The sequence below is a fragment of the Lynx rufus genome, unplaced genomic scaffold, assembly GCF_022079265.1.
Source record: "Lynx rufus isolate CCGP_SWC_20201006 ecotype Redwood Valley unplaced genomic scaffold, mLynRuf1.p SCAF_2, whole genome shotgun sequence".
NCBI classification, from domain to species: Eukaryota; Metazoa; Chordata; class Mammalia; order Carnivora; family Felidae; genus Lynx; species Lynx rufus.
In genome coordinates this window covers 213,956,291-213,972,607 of record NW_025814834.1, presented here as the reverse complement: position 1 = coordinate 213,972,607, position 16,317 = coordinate 213,956,291, and the positions used below count along the sequence as shown (strand labels likewise).

General features: G+C 50.6%; 1 protein-coding gene and 1 pseudogene across 1 annotated transcript in view; one reads left to right on the top strand and one right to left on the bottom strand.

Annotated features, from left to right (window-relative positions):
• Positions 1-13,244, bottom strand: part of LOC124514412 (hsc70-interacting protein-like) — a 28,128-nt pseudogene extending 14,884 nt beyond the window's left edge.
• A 172-nt stretch (positions 13,245-13,416) lies between these two features.
• The window catches only part of TNFRSF8 (TNF receptor superfamily member 8), a 72,623-nt gene continuing 69,722 nt past the window's right edge, over positions 13,417-16,317 (top strand). Inside the window, exons 1-3 of the mRNA XM_047082396.1 lie at positions 13,417-13,512; positions 15,252-15,272; positions 15,593-15,720. Coding sequence (XP_046938352.1) covers positions 13,417-13,512; positions 15,252-15,272; positions 15,593-15,720 — 245 coding nt within the window. The remainder of the gene's footprint in view (positions 13,513-15,251; positions 15,273-15,592; positions 15,721-16,317) is intronic.

Below are 16,317 nucleotides of genomic sequence, written 5' to 3'. Positions count from 1 at the left end.
CAGGCCTTCATGGCTGTAAATCAGGACCTGGACCTAAGGGCCTCTTGCAGAATGGTTTGGCCACTAATCAGGCCAACAAACCTCCTGCTCTATTGGATGATAATAGTCTAAATAGGTCTCCTCCAAATAAATCCAGGTTGCTGGAGGAAACACAGGCCATCCTTAATGAAGACGATACTGCCCCTCTCTCCCACTGTTCCTCCTCCTAATAGATGTGGGGGCTTCTCCCTCATATATTTCCTGGGCTCATGGTTACAATCAGAGTCAACTGTCTCTGGTAAGTCTCCCTTCGACAGGGACTTTACGTAATATTCCCAAGTAGCTGCTGAAACTCCCTTTGTTTTGGGGAAGTTCCCCATTCTCCTGCCCCATGTGGACTGCATATTTCCACTTTGGTGGGAAAATCATGGTGTCTGCTCCTCTGTCTGAGCTGGCAAAGTTTAGAATCAGGAACCCTCTTTCTCTGCCCTTTGGTGGCACCCTGCCTCTTCTGCCTCCTCCTGTTTCTGCACCCCTGTGGGTGCAGCCTGCATAAGTGGTTCCCACAGAGTCCTCTGTGGTGCCTCCTCAGGTACCATCGGCTCCCTGTCCCGCCCTTGTTGTCGAGGAGTGAGGAGCACCCAACCAGAACTTGCTCTGCCCCCTTCAGATTTCCCCACTAGTGTCCCAGGTAAAACACTGACAGTGGGGAGCAAATTGACTTTTAAGTGGACACAGGTGGAACATATTCAGTACTTAAGCTAATTTAAGTTTGTTGGTTTAATTAAAATAGGCATGTATTTAGAGTTATCAGCATTCAATACGAGAATGTATTCTACCTAGGTTTACTGAAGGTCGAATAAGCTAGTGGTCTCTGTTGCAATTTGTTAGCAAAAAGTTGAATTAAAATGATGGTTAATTCCATGTCAAAGTTTTCATGGGTAATTGTTAAGAGAGCTTTCAAAGTCTTTGGTAACTTGAAACTTCAAATCTTTGCATGATAAATGGGATTCAATCCATTGGACATCTAGGTCTTTTCCAAATAGGCTGGGGCACTGAAGCATTGATTTCTGAACATAGGTGTGTGTTTTTGGTTTCTTCTTATTGCAGAGAAGCTAAGGATACTTGGGTCTGATGGTAAACATTTTTTTAAGTTTATTTATTTATTTTGATAGAAGGTGGGGGAAGGGGCAGAGAAAGAGAGAGGGAGAGAGAGAATCCCAAGCAGGCTCTGCACTGTCAGCACAGAATCAGACTCAGGGCTTGATCTCTTGAACCGTGAGATCGTGACCTGAGTTGAAATCAAGAGTTGGACGCCCAATGGACTGAGCCAGCCAGTTGCCCCAGTAAACCTTTGTGCTTAAATGTATTCATAAATTTGCCATCTAAAGAATTCTGGTGTAACAAACCATTCATAATGGGTTACTGCTTAGTTTTCACTGGAGACTAAAGGTTGCAAGCGTTAAAAGTGCTGCTAATTGTAATTAGATGGAAATTAAGGAAGCAACTCCAAATTAAAAAAAAAAGGATTTTTCTCTTTTGTCTTCCTGGAAAACTAATTTCTATGCTCTTTCTTTATCAGGTCTTTGATTACTTAAAGTTAAAACCTCTCAATATAAAAGGAGCTCAGTGGGGTTTTTTTTGTTTTGTTTTGTTTTTAACGTTTATTTACTTATTTTGAGAGAGACAGAGAGAAGCAGAGGCAGAAAGACAGGAGAGAATCCCAAGCAGGCTCCACAATGTCAGTGCAGAACCCCTCTTGGGGTTCAAACTCACAAACCATGAGATCATGACCTGAGCTGAAATCAAGAGTCAGAAGCTTAACCAAGTCACCCAGGCACCCCAGAGCTAAGTTTTCCTAGTAACTGTATAATCCTACATATTTGCTTTTGGAATCTTTTATTGTCACCTTGGTTAAATAAATAATTAAGTTTTGTAATGACCTCTAATCCTCTAATCCACCTTAGGAAGTGCTTTATAGCTTTCTACGTTGTTTTTTTTTTTAATTTTTAATGTTTATTTATTTTTGAGAGAGAGAGAGAGAGAGAGAGACCGAGTGTGAGTGGGGGAGGGGCAGAGAGAGAGAGAGAGAGGGAGACACAGAATCCAAACAGGCTCCAGGATCTGAGCTGTCAGCACAGAGTCCAATGGGGGCTGGAACAGCGAGATCATGACCTGAGCTGAAGTCGGATGCTTAACCGACTGAGCCACCCAGATGCCCCGTAGCTTTCTAAGTTTTTAACAAACTTCTCAAGATTTAAACTGTAAATGAAGTCTTTTTGACCAAGTAGATGTTTTTATTTGGTATGTTAAGTTACTCCGGGAGCACTGTCAAACAAATAATAAGTCATATAATAGTAAGTTGTAGGTTATGTTTGGGTAAATGCTATAACTATTCTAGAGATAATATGCAATTCATAAGGTCTTAATATGTTTTGGTAATAAGGTTGTCATGTGATATTGTGATTATCGAAGTGTTTTGTGTTACAGAAATAAATGGATTTCCTTGTCAATTGCATCAGAATGAACTCTCATATTAGATTAACAATGTCCATTCCTGACATTTTGTCATTAATAGTTAATTGTTCTGATTCTCTTACCAAAAAACTAGTTTCATCTTTAAGGAGATTTATAAAAAGGACTTTTAGGGGGCACCTGTGTGGCTCAGTCGGTTAAGTATCTGACTCTTGGTTTAGGCTCAGGTCAGGATCTCACGGTTCATGAATTCAAGCCCTGAGTTGGGCTCTGCGCTGACAGCACGGAGCCTGCTTGGGATTCTCTCTCTCTCTCTCTCTCTCTCTCTCTCTGTCCTTCCCCTGTGCTCCCTCTCTCTCTCTTTTGAATAAATCAACTTAAAAAAAATAAAAAGGACCTTTAGGACAAATACATGTATTTGACACCTTTAAAATCATAAAACTGAAATAGGTTAAGAATTTCTAGAACTAAAAAGCTACATTCAGGCGGTCTGGGTGCTCAGTCTGTTAAGCATCCGACTCTTGATTTTGGCTCAAATCATGATCTCGCAGTTTGTGAGTTGAAGCCCCGCGTCGGGCTCTCTGCTATCAGCACGGAGCCCACTTTGGATCCTCTGTCCCCCTCTCTCTCTGCCCTGCCCTTGTGCTTGCTCTCTCTCTCTCTCTCTCTCTCTCTCTCTCTCAAAAATACATACACATTTCGGGGTGCCTGGGTGTCTCAGTTAGTTAAGCATCCTACTTAGGCTCAGGTCATGATCTAGTGAGTTCGAGCCCCACGTCAGGCTCTCTGCTGTCAGCACCGAACCCACTTCAGATCCTCTGTCCCCCTTCCTCCCCCACTCATGCTCTCTTTCTCTAAAAAATACACATTAAAATTTTTTTTTAAAATAAATGTATGTTAAAAAAAAAAAGCTGCTTTCAAACTAAACAAGACTTAGTAATGACAAAGGAGTGTAAGGCAAGTTGATAATCCACAAATGCCTTCCCGGCTTTGGTGGGATACATGTGACATTCCCCAGGGCATTCCTGGCTGCTCCAAAGCTAAAAAAGGAGAAAAACAAATGGTTTACTGATAGAGATCACAGTCATGCAGGATATGAGTCTCCATCAGTTTATAAATGTCTGCAATTTTATCAATAGCCTAACCTCCAGAGACCCATAGATTCAGCTTCCTGGAGCCCTAACATCACGGTCCCCTCCATAGAGATGTGGGGAATAAAGGCAAGAAGGAAATGGCAGAAAAAATTCAATTTCCTTGTAACCTGAAGTCCACTGACAAATACTTGAGGCGGGGGAGTATGAAATTTTCCGGGAACTCCCTCCTGCCTTAATGTTCATGCTTTGCTGGAGGGAAAAACAACCTTAGCCTGACAACAGCTAGACCTCCAGTGTCTTTGGAGTCCTCTGTAGCATATAAAAGTCCTTTTGGAATCTTATCTTTTTTTTTTAGTGTTTTAAATTATTTTTATTTATTTTTGAGAGACAGAGACAGAGAACCAGCGGGGGAGGGGCAGAGAGAGAGAGGGAGACACAGAATCTGAAGCAGGCTCCAGGCTCTGAGCTGGCCGCACAGAGCCCGTCGCAGGGGCTCGAACTCACGAACCGTGAGATCATGACCTAAGCCGAAGTTGGTCGCTTAACCAGCTGAGCCACCCAGGCACCCCTGGAATGTCATATTTGAGAGCGACATGCATAGACTCAGATATGAGTAGACAGTTTTAAGGAACTAGGATCGACTTTATGATGCATAAAGCCATAAAGCCCCTTGGAAATGCTGGTCTGATACCTTGCTTACAGAGTTCCCAGCAGCCTTCCCATCTGAGTAAAGACTGTCACTTCCTTGCAGGTGCAGGAACCTCAGGATATCTTGGGGACCTTGTGAAGAGGAATTCCCCCAAATCTACAGGTATTGCAGGCGAGTCTCATGGCAAGTACTTGGCTTGGTGTCTGGCCTTGGCGAGGCCACTAAACGCTCAATCTAGACACTCCTTTTGAAAAAGTTCCAGCAAAGCAAACTTTAAAAGATCTATATGCTCAATCACTATTCTTGCTTAGTTTATGTAAATAATTAGGCCACGTCTGTTAAAATTAGACTTGTTTGCTAAATGAATAGATCCTGAATTCTTCTGATTTCCTCAGATATTTGGCTATGACTCTCCAAACCAAGGTTTCCAAACTTCTTCCAAAAAGCCCTTTCTCACTGCAGACATATCAATAGATGGAGACTATAATGCTTTATTAAGTTATTCCCTTGAGGCCAGGTTCATTCATACGTTTCTAAATAAATATACCGTCCATATCCTTCCTGAACCCGAGCGGATAGTGCTAGAAACCCACCCCATATAATCTGGTTTATCTCACGGATTGAAAGCCTAATAAAGCAGGGGATTTAGCTCCAAAATGGAAGGGCCCCCGCCAGGTCCTATTATGTACTCCCACTGCAGTAAAAGTAGGACGTTCCTCATGGGCTCACATATCAGGAATTAAACCTGTTCCTTCCCCGCAGGAATCTAGCACACCAGCTGACAAGCTTTCTTATTCCTGTGAACCTGTGGGTGACCTCCAATTTCTCTTCAAGCGACGATGAAGAACTGGAGGAAATTTTTGATTAACCGTCAAAGGCCATTTTTATTGGGCTTCTTCTCACAGTGACATTAACCACATTTTGTTGTCTTTTCCCGTGTCTCTCTGCCTGGTGCCAAGATTCCTTCGCCGCCATAACTTCCAGCTGACAGATGTTCCTTTCTACTGAATGAGGTTCATATACATGTTGTCCCCCTTGGATTGGCTGCCTCTGCCTTTGGTAACTCATATATAAATATATATAAAATGGTCAGGTGGGGAATTAATACATATATAATAATTATACATATTTATAGTTATATATATAATTATATATATATCATGGTCAGGTGGGGAATTAATGCATATATGTAATAATTATATATATTTATAATTATATATACATAATGGTCAGGTGGGGAATTTATATATATGATAATTATATATATTATATATATAATGGTCAGGTGGGGAATTAATACATATATATAATTATATATATTATATACTTATATATATAATTATATATATAATGGTCAGGTGGGGAATTAATACATAATAATTATATATATTTATAATTATATATATAATTATTATATATAAATGGTCAGGTAGGGAATTAATATATGTAATTATATATATTATATATACTTATATATATAATTATATATATAATGGTCAGGTGGGGAATTAATACATAATAATTATATATATTTATAATTATATATATAATTATTATATATAAATGGTCAGGTAGGGAATTAATATATATAATTATATATACATATACTTATATATATAATTATATATATAATGGTCAGGTGGGGAATTAATATATATTATATATAATATATATAAATAATAATATATAATCTATATACTACTATAGGTAGGGACAGCACGCCACCCCTATTCAGCAGGAAGAAGTTACAGAAGAAAAGAAAGACCTTCCACCGTCAGCGACCTTAAATTAAGGGTCAAAATGGTTCCGGGGACAATGATGTGGGGAACAAAGGCCGAAGGAAATGGCAGATAAAATTAAATTTCCTTATAACCTGCAGCCCATTGACAAATACTTGAGGCAGACAGAGTAAAACATTCCTCCTGGAACTTCCTCTGGTCTTAAGGTAAATGCTTTGCTAGAGGGAAAAACGGCCTTAGCTAGGTCTCAGGGATCCTGAAGAAAGTCCTTTTGGAAACCTGCCCCTGCCTTTCCCGCCCCCAGCTCCCAAGTTTATAATCACTCACTCCTCGCAGTCCCCGGGGCGGCTGTTTCTGCCCAGGGTCCGGTCCCCAATAAGATCACCTTTTGGCATCAAAGACGTCTCAAGAATTCTCTCTCGGCCCTCCGCTAAGGACGCCACCCCCCCCCCCTCCAAAACCACATCCCCCTGGGGGAGCTGCCTTCCCGGCCCCTCAGCCCCGCTGGGCCAGGCAGCAAACTCCCTGGAGCTGGGGGACCACGCCTTCTGTCCAATAGCGGCAGGTCTTTCAAACAGCCCGAGGCGAGCCTGGCTGGTCCTGAGTCATCTCTGCACGTGTTTGTCCGCGCTTACTTTGCTGCCGGTAGCGTTCCTGGAAACAGTTCGGGGTACACCTCGGGATGCTGGAGGAAGTTAAGAGCTAAGGCAGAACGGTCGGAGAAAGCAGTCCCTTTTGAAGTGACTTTGCAGCTGTGGCTGGTGCCAGCGGGGTGCGCCGGGGGAAGTGGGCTGGCGCCCGAGGTCCACGCAGGTGCGGCTCCGGGGCCCCGGCACCGCACGTGGGCGCAGCGCGCTTCCCAGGCCGCCTGGGTGGGCACCTCCCTGGCCAGCTCAGCCTTCCGCCCGCCGGGATGCGCCCCCTCCGCGCTGTGCTGGGACTGCTGCTCCTGGGGGTGCTGGGAGCCTTCCCGCAGGTAAGAGGTCCGGTGGTCCGGAGTCCCCTCTTTGCCGCCACTGCCCAGAGCCCCTGGGAGCGTGGGCGGCGTGGGGGGCGGGGGAGGCCAGGGAGTCTCCTCCCCTCATTAGCGCCCAGCTGGGGTGAGGGGGCACAGGTGACAAGGAGGGGGGCCGCAATGTGCAAGTATTCACAGGTGGGAGGTGGGCCGGCTGATGGGGGCCCCTCCTCTCCCCGCCCGGGGCGGAATGCTGGGATTATTCATTCCGTCGACGGCAACTGAGCGGTGGGGGGCTGCCTGCAGGAGGTAGGCTGTTTGTGGGTGGGGGTCCTGGGCAGGCCAGCTGGGGCCTCCATGACCAGGAGAAGTCCGTGTTGGGGCTCTCCCTGCTACTTGCCCCTGGTCCCTAAAACGGTTGGCTTGGGGGAGTGGAGTGTGGGTGCGAGGCAGGGGTGAGGGTGCTAGACAGGCCAGACTAGTATTCCCCCCCCCACCACCCTGTCTGGATTCCTTGCCCTGGAGCACGTGGTAGGTGTCCGCCCCTGGAGAAAGGTCAGTGGTGGGGCTGACGTCTGTTGTAGGAAACCCCCGAAGCAAATGTGGGGACTACTTTAGGAAAACTGTGCACTTACCAGTGGCCAGCACTGAGCTAGGCATGGGGTGGGGAGAGAGCTCAGGTTAACCAGAGGTGGTCTACCATGCCAGCGCCCAAGCGGCGGGTCTGAAGAGGAGAGACAGGCCTGTGGCTGACCATAATACCCGGGTGGAACACAGTAGGTGTTGGTGAGGGCCCGCCCAATCTTGGTACCAAGGACAAAAGTGGGAACAGCAGTCTACTGAGGGAGGGGCAGGCCCACCCCCTTTAATCCTATAGGAAGGGTCCCTCCAGTGTGGAGGTCAGTCCTATTCATCCCAACCTCGGGAGCCGGGAGCAGGGGAAGAGGGTAGAGGGGTGGGCGTCAGGCAGGAGGAGGAAGAGTTTAGGTAGAAAGGGGGGCCAGCAAATGCCTCCCACCCCGCCCCAGTCTTCAATGGGACTGTATGAGACCACCCCCCAACAGAGGGCAGAGGGGGCAGCTGATGCCCTGGCTAGAGAACCCTCCTGGCCCTTCAAGTCCTCTGCTGGTGACCTGGGGGAGGGTGTGAGTTTGGGGTGCCAAAGTCTTGGGGAGATAAAGGGAAAGAAGGAATGTGAGGCAGGACTCGGGGGCTTTGCTAGTGTTTGGTGGCTGGAACTCCTATGCTTCCTTTCTATAGCGAGAAACCCCTGTTTAGATGAAAAACAAAAAAGGATGCATTTAATGACACAGGGATATATGAATATATCCTCAGTGCAGAAAGTACAGATAAAGCTAAATCTTTGGACCGCGCCTCTTCTTGATTCCTTTGGAGGTGTAACTGCCGTTATGGCCCTGATGTTTCCTTGGCCGACCTTGATAAACGCGTGTCCATATTTTATTAGTGTTGTAGAAGTAGGTGGGGTTTTCCATGTACTGCGCAGAGTGTACCATCCTTCATTTGGCCGTTCCTGTCTGCAGTAGGTCTTGGGGATACTGCCTCAGCGAGCCCCTGTTTATCCTTTAAAATGCTGTCTACTGTTCTACCAAATGGGGGGTTCCATTGTTTTACTTGTTTATGTCCCCGATGGGTGGGTGATGAGGTTCCTCCCACTGTTTTTTGTTGGTTTGCTATTGCAACGTATAGCCCCACAGCCCCATATGGATGCTTCTGGGAACGCGTATGCTGCTTTCCCAGAGAAGAAGCTGAGAAGAGAATGTAGAGGTTGCTGGGTGAAAACGCATTCAGATTACAAGACGCCACCGAATTGCCTTCCAAGGTGGCTGGACAATTTACCCCCGACCAGTAGTACATGAGTATCGACTTCCCCACATCCTAACCGACCTTTGATCTTATCAGAGTTTTTATTTTTGTCAACGTGACCGGTGAAAAGGGCCATATCCTTGTTGTCTTAATTTGCATTTCCCGCCTACTAGAGAGACTGAGTGACTGTCGTGGGCTAAGACACTGGGTCATTTCTTGGCAGGAATCGGGCTCCCTGTGGGGGTGGGGGCTGCCAGCTCCTCCTGGGACACCCTTCGACTCAACCAAGCTTTCTTCTGCCTCTGCTGTCCCAGTAAAGTTTTAGGAATTCATTATTTTTTTTAATTTTTTTATTCATTTTTGAGAAAGAGAGAGACAGAACGTTAGTTGGGGAGGGGCAGAGAGAGAGGGAGACACAGAATCCGAAGCAGGCTCCAGGCTCCGAGCTGTCAGCACAGAGCCCAACATGGGGCTCGAACCCACGAACTGTGAGATCATGACCTGAGCTGAAGTCGGACGCTTAACCCACTGAGCCACCCAGGCGCCCCTAGGAATTCATTGCTCAAAAAAAAAAAAAAAAAAGAAAAAAAAATCCCAAGTCAAGGGTTGCATTTTAAATCTTTTTTCTCACCGTCTGATTTGAGACTCCATCATTTTGTGGTTGACGCCCGAGATGAGAATGCTTTCTTGCTGTGTGTCACCTTCTGAGAAAGAGATTTGGCTTCTGATGCCTGATACCATAGTCTCCCCAAGAGTGGTTTTTGTAATGTGACCCACGATCGCTCTGATGTGACTCCGGAGAAGAATTCATTGCCCTAATGCCTCCCCCTCCCCTTCAGCCCCTCCATCCTTCGCACCCCGGTGGTGGCGGCCGCGCAGGGACGCCCAGGGTCTTTCCACGAGCTCTTGCAGCCTTCACATTCCCATCCTGGGCTTCCAGCGCTGAAGTTACAACACAACTCCCTCCCACACCCACTCCCTCCCGTTCCACCTCCTTTTCCCTCCAGCCAGATGTAGACCTTTGAGGCTCCCGCTGGGCACGGTTCTTGTTTGCTGGCGTGGCTGATAAGCTCTGTATGTCTCTCTTCTCACCAGGCTTTCCAGAGCTGGGCTGGTGACCCCGTGGAGCGGAGTGCTGATCAGTGGGTTTTAGGTACCGGCAGATGGAGAGGAGAGAGTTTCCGGTTTTGTTTGGGAAAGGGGACTTTTCCGGGGCCGCTCAAACGGGCGGTTTATGCACCAGGAGGAAGGGACCTGGAGGGCAGGGGGTGCCGGATGTGAAGAGCGGTCAGCGGGGAGCTTTGGGTTGGTCTTACTCAGGGCCTCCCCCCCCTCAGAGAGAGAGGCTGGGGCAGCCAGGAGAGCACAGTGGGGTTTGAGAGGGGCCATTAGTCAGCTTGAGAGCAGTCAGTGCTGGAAGAAGGGCAGCGTTTACTGTAAGTTTCTGACTGTGCTCTCACTCATATCTGACCTAGACTTGTTTCTTGAGTTGATTGTGATTCATCCTTAAGCTCAAATGCACCTTCCTCAACACCGCTTTCACCTCGGGAACATCATCAGAAGGAAAACGGGGCTGAGGGATGTGTGTGTCAGGGCCTGGGGAGCCCCGGAAACTTGGGGGTCCTTGGCACAGATAGGTAGGTTAGGCCAGCCGGGGCCGGCGTGACCTCATGGTCTGTCTGGGGTCATGGTCCCCATTTCCCAAAGAAGCAGAGGCTCAGAGGCACGGGAGGGCCTTGTCCACAGTCCCAGGACTGGTCAGGGGTTGAACAGGACCACCGCGCCAGACCCTAGGGACAGAATGTCAAAAAAGGCACCTTAAGCGAGACAGTTCTCCAACATCTCTCTCTCTGTCTCTCTCCTGCCACCTCCCCCAAGGGGCCCTTGGGGTGGAGGTAGGAAGATTTCAGTCCCAAATCTTTGCTGCCTCTGGTTGAGAACTGCTGGCATCCTCAGTGTCCTCGCTGGTGGGAAGGGACTTTTATATGTCACCCAGTTCAATTGCTTATTGACTTCTTCAGTCTTCAGGGACATGCATCTGAATACTTCATTCATTCATTCATTCATTCATTCATTCATAAAATCATAAAGCTGCTCTGTGCCTGGCATGTGCTGAGTGCTGTGTAAAGGTAAGCCATTATTAAGCTCCTGTTGTATGCTAGGTATGGTGAATGCAGGATGAAGGTGAACCAGTCCTTGCCCTTGAGGATTGTGAGAAGAGGGACACGGAGGAGAGTGACCGGCGCTATGTAGAACCCTGTCCCCCACCAGCGGGATCCCACAAAGGGCCTGCCCTCTCCTCCACCTGGGTTGGCGGGGCACAGCTTTTGGAGTGGGGGAGATGAGATGGCCAGGCTGTAGAGTGAGTGACAAGAAGCTGTGTACCGTGGATGGTGCCAACGTCCTCACCAAGGGCCGGGTGGAACAGCACGTCAGCGAGGGTGTGTGTGTGGGCCCGGCGCTCGGAAGCTCCATCATTAACTTCCACGCAAGGTCTCTGAGCCTCCAAAAGCTACATGCCTGACCCGCTTCCTGCGCCGGGGGAGTGCACGCTTTGCTGAAAAGGTTCCAGTCGCCCAGGACCACGAAACCCCTAAACCAAATCTTCGCCTTCCTGCTCAGAATGTGTGTCCACCGCTGCTGTGTCAGAAGAGGGAGGCCAAGAGTTGGATCTTGGGGAGGCTGGGAACCTGGCTGCCCTCTCGTGCAGGCTGGGATGGAGGTGGTCGAGGAAGCAAGCCGGCCCCTCTAGCTGGGGGAGGAACTCAAGGCACCTCGGAGGGCAAAAGCCCAAGTACCACTGGGTACTTCTTTTTTTTTTTTTTTTTTTTAACGTTTATTTATTTTTGAGACAGAGAGAGACAGAGCATGAACGGGGGAGGGGCAGAGAGAGAGGGAGACACAGAATCGGAAGCAGGCTCCAGGCTCCGAGCCATCAGCCCAGAGCCCGACGCGGGGCTCGAACCTGCGGACCGCGAGATCGTGACCCGAGCTGAAGTCGGACGCTTAACCGACTGAGCCACCCAGGCGCCCCATTGGGTACTTCTTTAATGCCATTAAACTGTCCCTGGCAGCTGCTGGTGTCCCTCGGTGGCTGCCGCTGGGACCTGTGGTCCAGGGCTGGCAGATTTTATCCCATCTGAGGTATAGCTGAGTGTGAGGCCCAAGGACTTGCTGCAGCCCCAGAACTTTCGGGATGACTGTAATCCAAACAGTTGGCTCAGGCAGCCGGCCCCGGGTTTCTCTGGGCGGGGGAGGGGCTTCGGTGAGAAGTGAGGAGTCGCAGATTTTGAATTCCAGGCCAGACCCTGACAAGGTTGACTTCGTGGCCTCCATCCCATCCGTTTCCTCACCTGTGAGTGGCTCTGTAACCTTAAGTGGCTCCCCATGGCCAAAGGCAACATTTCCCAAAGTCACTTCCAGAGAATGAATAGGAGTTGCATGAAGAGAGGGTTTTATGGCCAACTCAGGGTGGGAAACCATTTGTGTCTCTCTCCCCAAGCTTTTCCGTGGCGAATTAGAGAGCAAGCAGGCACAGTAAAGGCCCTACGATTTAAAACGCAAACCTCTCCAGTGGAATCCAGTGGCTGGGTGGTGGGTTGTGTTTTGTTTTTGCTGGCCACGCTTGGACATCGGGTAGTATTGGCATTGGATGGAACAGTGTGTGGGAAATGACAAGAAAGTGCAGACTGTGTGGCCCTGAGTCCTGAGCCTTTTCTCCTTCTGCAAACTGCTGAGCCCCCCCCCCCCCCCCCCCCGCCCGCCATGGCTCTGTTCTTTCCTGCTTCCGCGTCCTTCACTTCTGCAGGGCTTCCTGCCAGGGATGCTCCCCCCTCGTTTCCTCCTGTCAAGATCTCACCCTCCTTCAAGAACAGGGAAGTGCTCCTCGTCCAAGAAGCCTGCGCGACTACCCTGGGCTAGTTTCTTCCCCTCCTTACCGTGTGACACTTGCATCGTTCTGCTTTGGTTTGGTCATCCGTGTGCTCTTCTGATCTTGTCTCTGAGCTTCTCCCACAGTCATTCTCTCCAGAGATTGCTGTTTAGTGTCTCCCGTGTGCCCGTCGTGGGAGCTGCGTTCGTGAGCTGGAAGCATCTGGAACTGGCTTTCGTGTGGCCCCTAACACCTAACCCAGCGCCTGATTCCTGCTGGGCCTTCGAGGAATGCTTGGTGGCAGGGGGGACTTGGTGGAGGGGGGGTGGGGAACTCGGCTTTATTCTTTGCCTTTTTGGCTGGGGCCCTGGTGTAGCTCCCCGTTGTGGCTGTCATTACCATTTAGGGGCTCAGAACAACACAAAGGGTTATCTGTGGTTCTTAAATCCCAAATGTCACCGGGCTGGAATCAAGGTGTGGGCAGGCCTGCCTTCCTCTCTGGAGGCTCCAGGACAAAACCCACCCCCTTCCTTTTCCAGCTGCTGGAGGCGCAGGCTCTCTGACCCCGCCGTGTCCCAGCTTTCTCGGACTCTGACCCTTCTGCCCTTTCAAGGACACTTGTGATGGCGCTGTGCTCACCCGGATAACCCAGGACCATCTCCCCATGTTAAGGTCACTGATTAGCAACCTCAACTCCCCTCTGCCACATAAGGTGACCTAGTTCTAGGTTCCGGGGATCAGGACGGGGATGCCTTTGGAGGGGCATTGTTCGGCCGACCACGGCCCCCTTCTCCTCTTCTTCCGCCCCACCGGGAAGATTCTCCGGGAGAATGGCTCCTATTCTTGTCACCTCCATCTCAGAAAAGGTGCTCACCTATTCCTCGTGTTCCCTCCTGCTAGGGGTGCCAGACTGCTCCTCTGTGGCTGTATCCGTGTCTTACTGCCTTTGAGCCTTGTCTCCGGCCACGGGGCCAGGCCACACACAGCCATGCACCCTCCCCCCTCAGCAACCTGGAGGCCAGAGGTGGGCACACAGGTGTGGGAGCTGCAAGGGATGTGGCCCGTGGGCAGGGACAGACTTCATGTCTGTACACGTGTGGAAGGTTGGGCAGGAGCATGACTTCAATTTTAGCTGGGCTCTTGGCCTGGAGCTCCAGTCTGCCCTGTGGGTGGACAGTGGGGCTCAGAAGCCTCCAGGACTAGGAGAAGACAAAACCCAGTCTGGTGGCAGAATAGCCTCGTGGTTACTTACAAGCAGGACTGTAGTCAGAATTATAGTCCCTTAAAATGTCCGCATCCTGACCCCTGGAACCTTATGGAAAAGGGAGACTTTGTACATGTGATTAAGAGCCCAGACCTTGAGGCGGGGAGATTAGCCTGGATTATCCAGGTGGTCCCACTGTCCTCACATGCATCCCTAAAAGAATCTTCCTGGGGCGCCCGGGTGGCTCAGTTGGTTAAGCGTCTGACTTCGGCTCAGGTCACGATCTCGCGGTTCGTGAGTTCGGACCCTGTGTCGGGCTCTGTGCGGACAGCCCGGAGCCTGGAGCCTGCTTCGGATTCTGTGTCTCCCTCTCTCTCTGTTCCTCACCCGCTCACACTGTGTCTCAAAAATAAGTAAACATTAAAAAAAAATTTTTTTTTTAAAGCAGAATCTTCCCTGGCCGTGTCAGGGAAGGGTGATGTGGAAGAAGAGGGAGATGGGATGGAAGGATCTGCCCCAGCGGTATGGGCTTTGCAGAAGGGGGAAGGGGGCTGGCGGAGTTGGAGGAGTCAAGCAGTGGAGTCCAGGGAACACAGCGGTCTCTAGAAGATGCCCTTCGTTGATGGGCAGCAAAGAGATGGGGCCTCGGTCTTCACCACAAGGAAATGGGTTCTCCCCCATAGCCTCCAGCAAGGATGCAGTCCTGCCCGCACCTTGATTTTAGCCTGCTGAGACCTGACCTGAATGGGGATGTAAAGCGGTGGGGGGGGGGGGGGTTCCCCGAGGATGCGGCAATGCATGAGTGAGGTCAGAAGGATGGGTGGGGGTGTGCCGGGCAAGGGGAATGGGGTGGTCAAGGGATGCACAGGCCAGCTGGGGCTCCTGGGCCATTGTCCACACTATGGGCTTCACTCACAGTTGAGTCGGAACCCTTCTGAGTGTCTTTCAGCAAGGTGGAAGGAGGACACCAGGTCTGCGTTTCGAAAAGATCCCTCTGGCCTCTGCACTGTGAGTGGGGCATGGGGAACGAGGTTGATGCGAGGAGGGCCTTGGACACCCTTGGGGGGTGGTGAGGAGGCGCTGGTGAATTTGAGGGTAGCACTGGAGGTTGAACAGGCAGGACCAGTAACAGAGCGTTGTGGATAAGAGCCTGCACGGGATGATTCGGGCCAAATCCTGGCTCTAACGTTGCCCAGCTGTGTGATTTTAGGCGAGTTTCTTAATCTCGCCGTGCCTCAGTTTCCCCACCTGGTAGTCGGTGGGGCTTGGGGTTCTGCGTTTTTAGCGAGCTGCCGAGGGGTGCCAGTGCTCCTGGCCCAGGCACCTCACCTTGAGTAATAGAGGTGGGGGTCCCCTGGGGTGGGGGTGGGGGTGGGGTGCACCCCCCAGCTCTCCCTGGCTCTGACCCCTTTGGGTATTTTGCATTTGACCTGACTCCTCCAACCGCCCCCCCCCCTCCAGTCTCCAGCTTGGTCCCTGCAGGTGAGACTCCCCTCCTGTTCCCCTCTGCGGCTGAAACCAGGTGGGGCTTTTTGAAAGTGAAATTTACCAGGTTTTGCAGGGAAAACCAAACCAGCCTGAAAATAGGCAGGTTTAGAAATGGGAAGGTTTCGGGCCACCCTCTTTTTATCTTGATGCCTCCAAGGTCGGGCCGCCACAGGCCTCGGGTTGCACAGCTCGTTACCCTGTGGACACCTCGCTCTGCCTCCACCCTGCTGGGGAACCCCACCCAAAAGCCCCCCTTCCAGTCCCCGGGCTTCCCCCTCCCACTCTCCCCTTTCTGACGCCCCTTCTCTTCCAAGGCCAGGGCCCGTTCCCCAGGGGCGGCAGGAACTGATGGGCCATCCGGGGTCTGGGCCCATGGCCGGCGGGGATTGGTGGGGCCCCAGTATTCGGAGGGTCAGCCTTCTCAGGGCTGCGTTGTGCTGAGGTAAATGACCTGTGTGAATGGGTAGTGGTGCAGGGCAACAGGGGACATGGGGGCAGGTGGGGAGATGGCGGGAGGAGGAGAGTGACGAGCAGGCCCAGAGGTGAGGGCTATGCAAGCTTTGGGAGATCACAGTGTTGCCGAGGTGAAGCCCAGGACCCCAGATGCCAGCTCTCTCTAGTTTATGAGCTGGGTATACCCTGGGAAGGTGCGGTTGTCTCCCCTACCGGAGAGACAGCTCCTAGAGGCTGTTTGGGGGCCCCGTCGGCTCTCCGGTGCTCCGTGGGCACTGGATGTACTCACGGAGTGGTCCGGAGTCAGCTGACCTGGACCCAGATCCTGCCCTGCCACAAGGTGCCGCCTTGGGCAGCTCGTTCTCCTCTCTGAGACTAGTTTTCACGGTAGGAGGGTCTCACAAGGGCTGCTGGGTTCAATTACTGCTGTTACTTCTACCACACGCGTGCACCGCACTGGCCCCATTTTCTGGGCACTTGCAGAGTCATGACATCATAGGCAAGAAAATTCCCCTAGTGTCTCTGCCAGAGACGGCCAGCCACAGCTGCCTGGGGCATCTGCGGTGGATGCTGGGGGCTGGCCCTG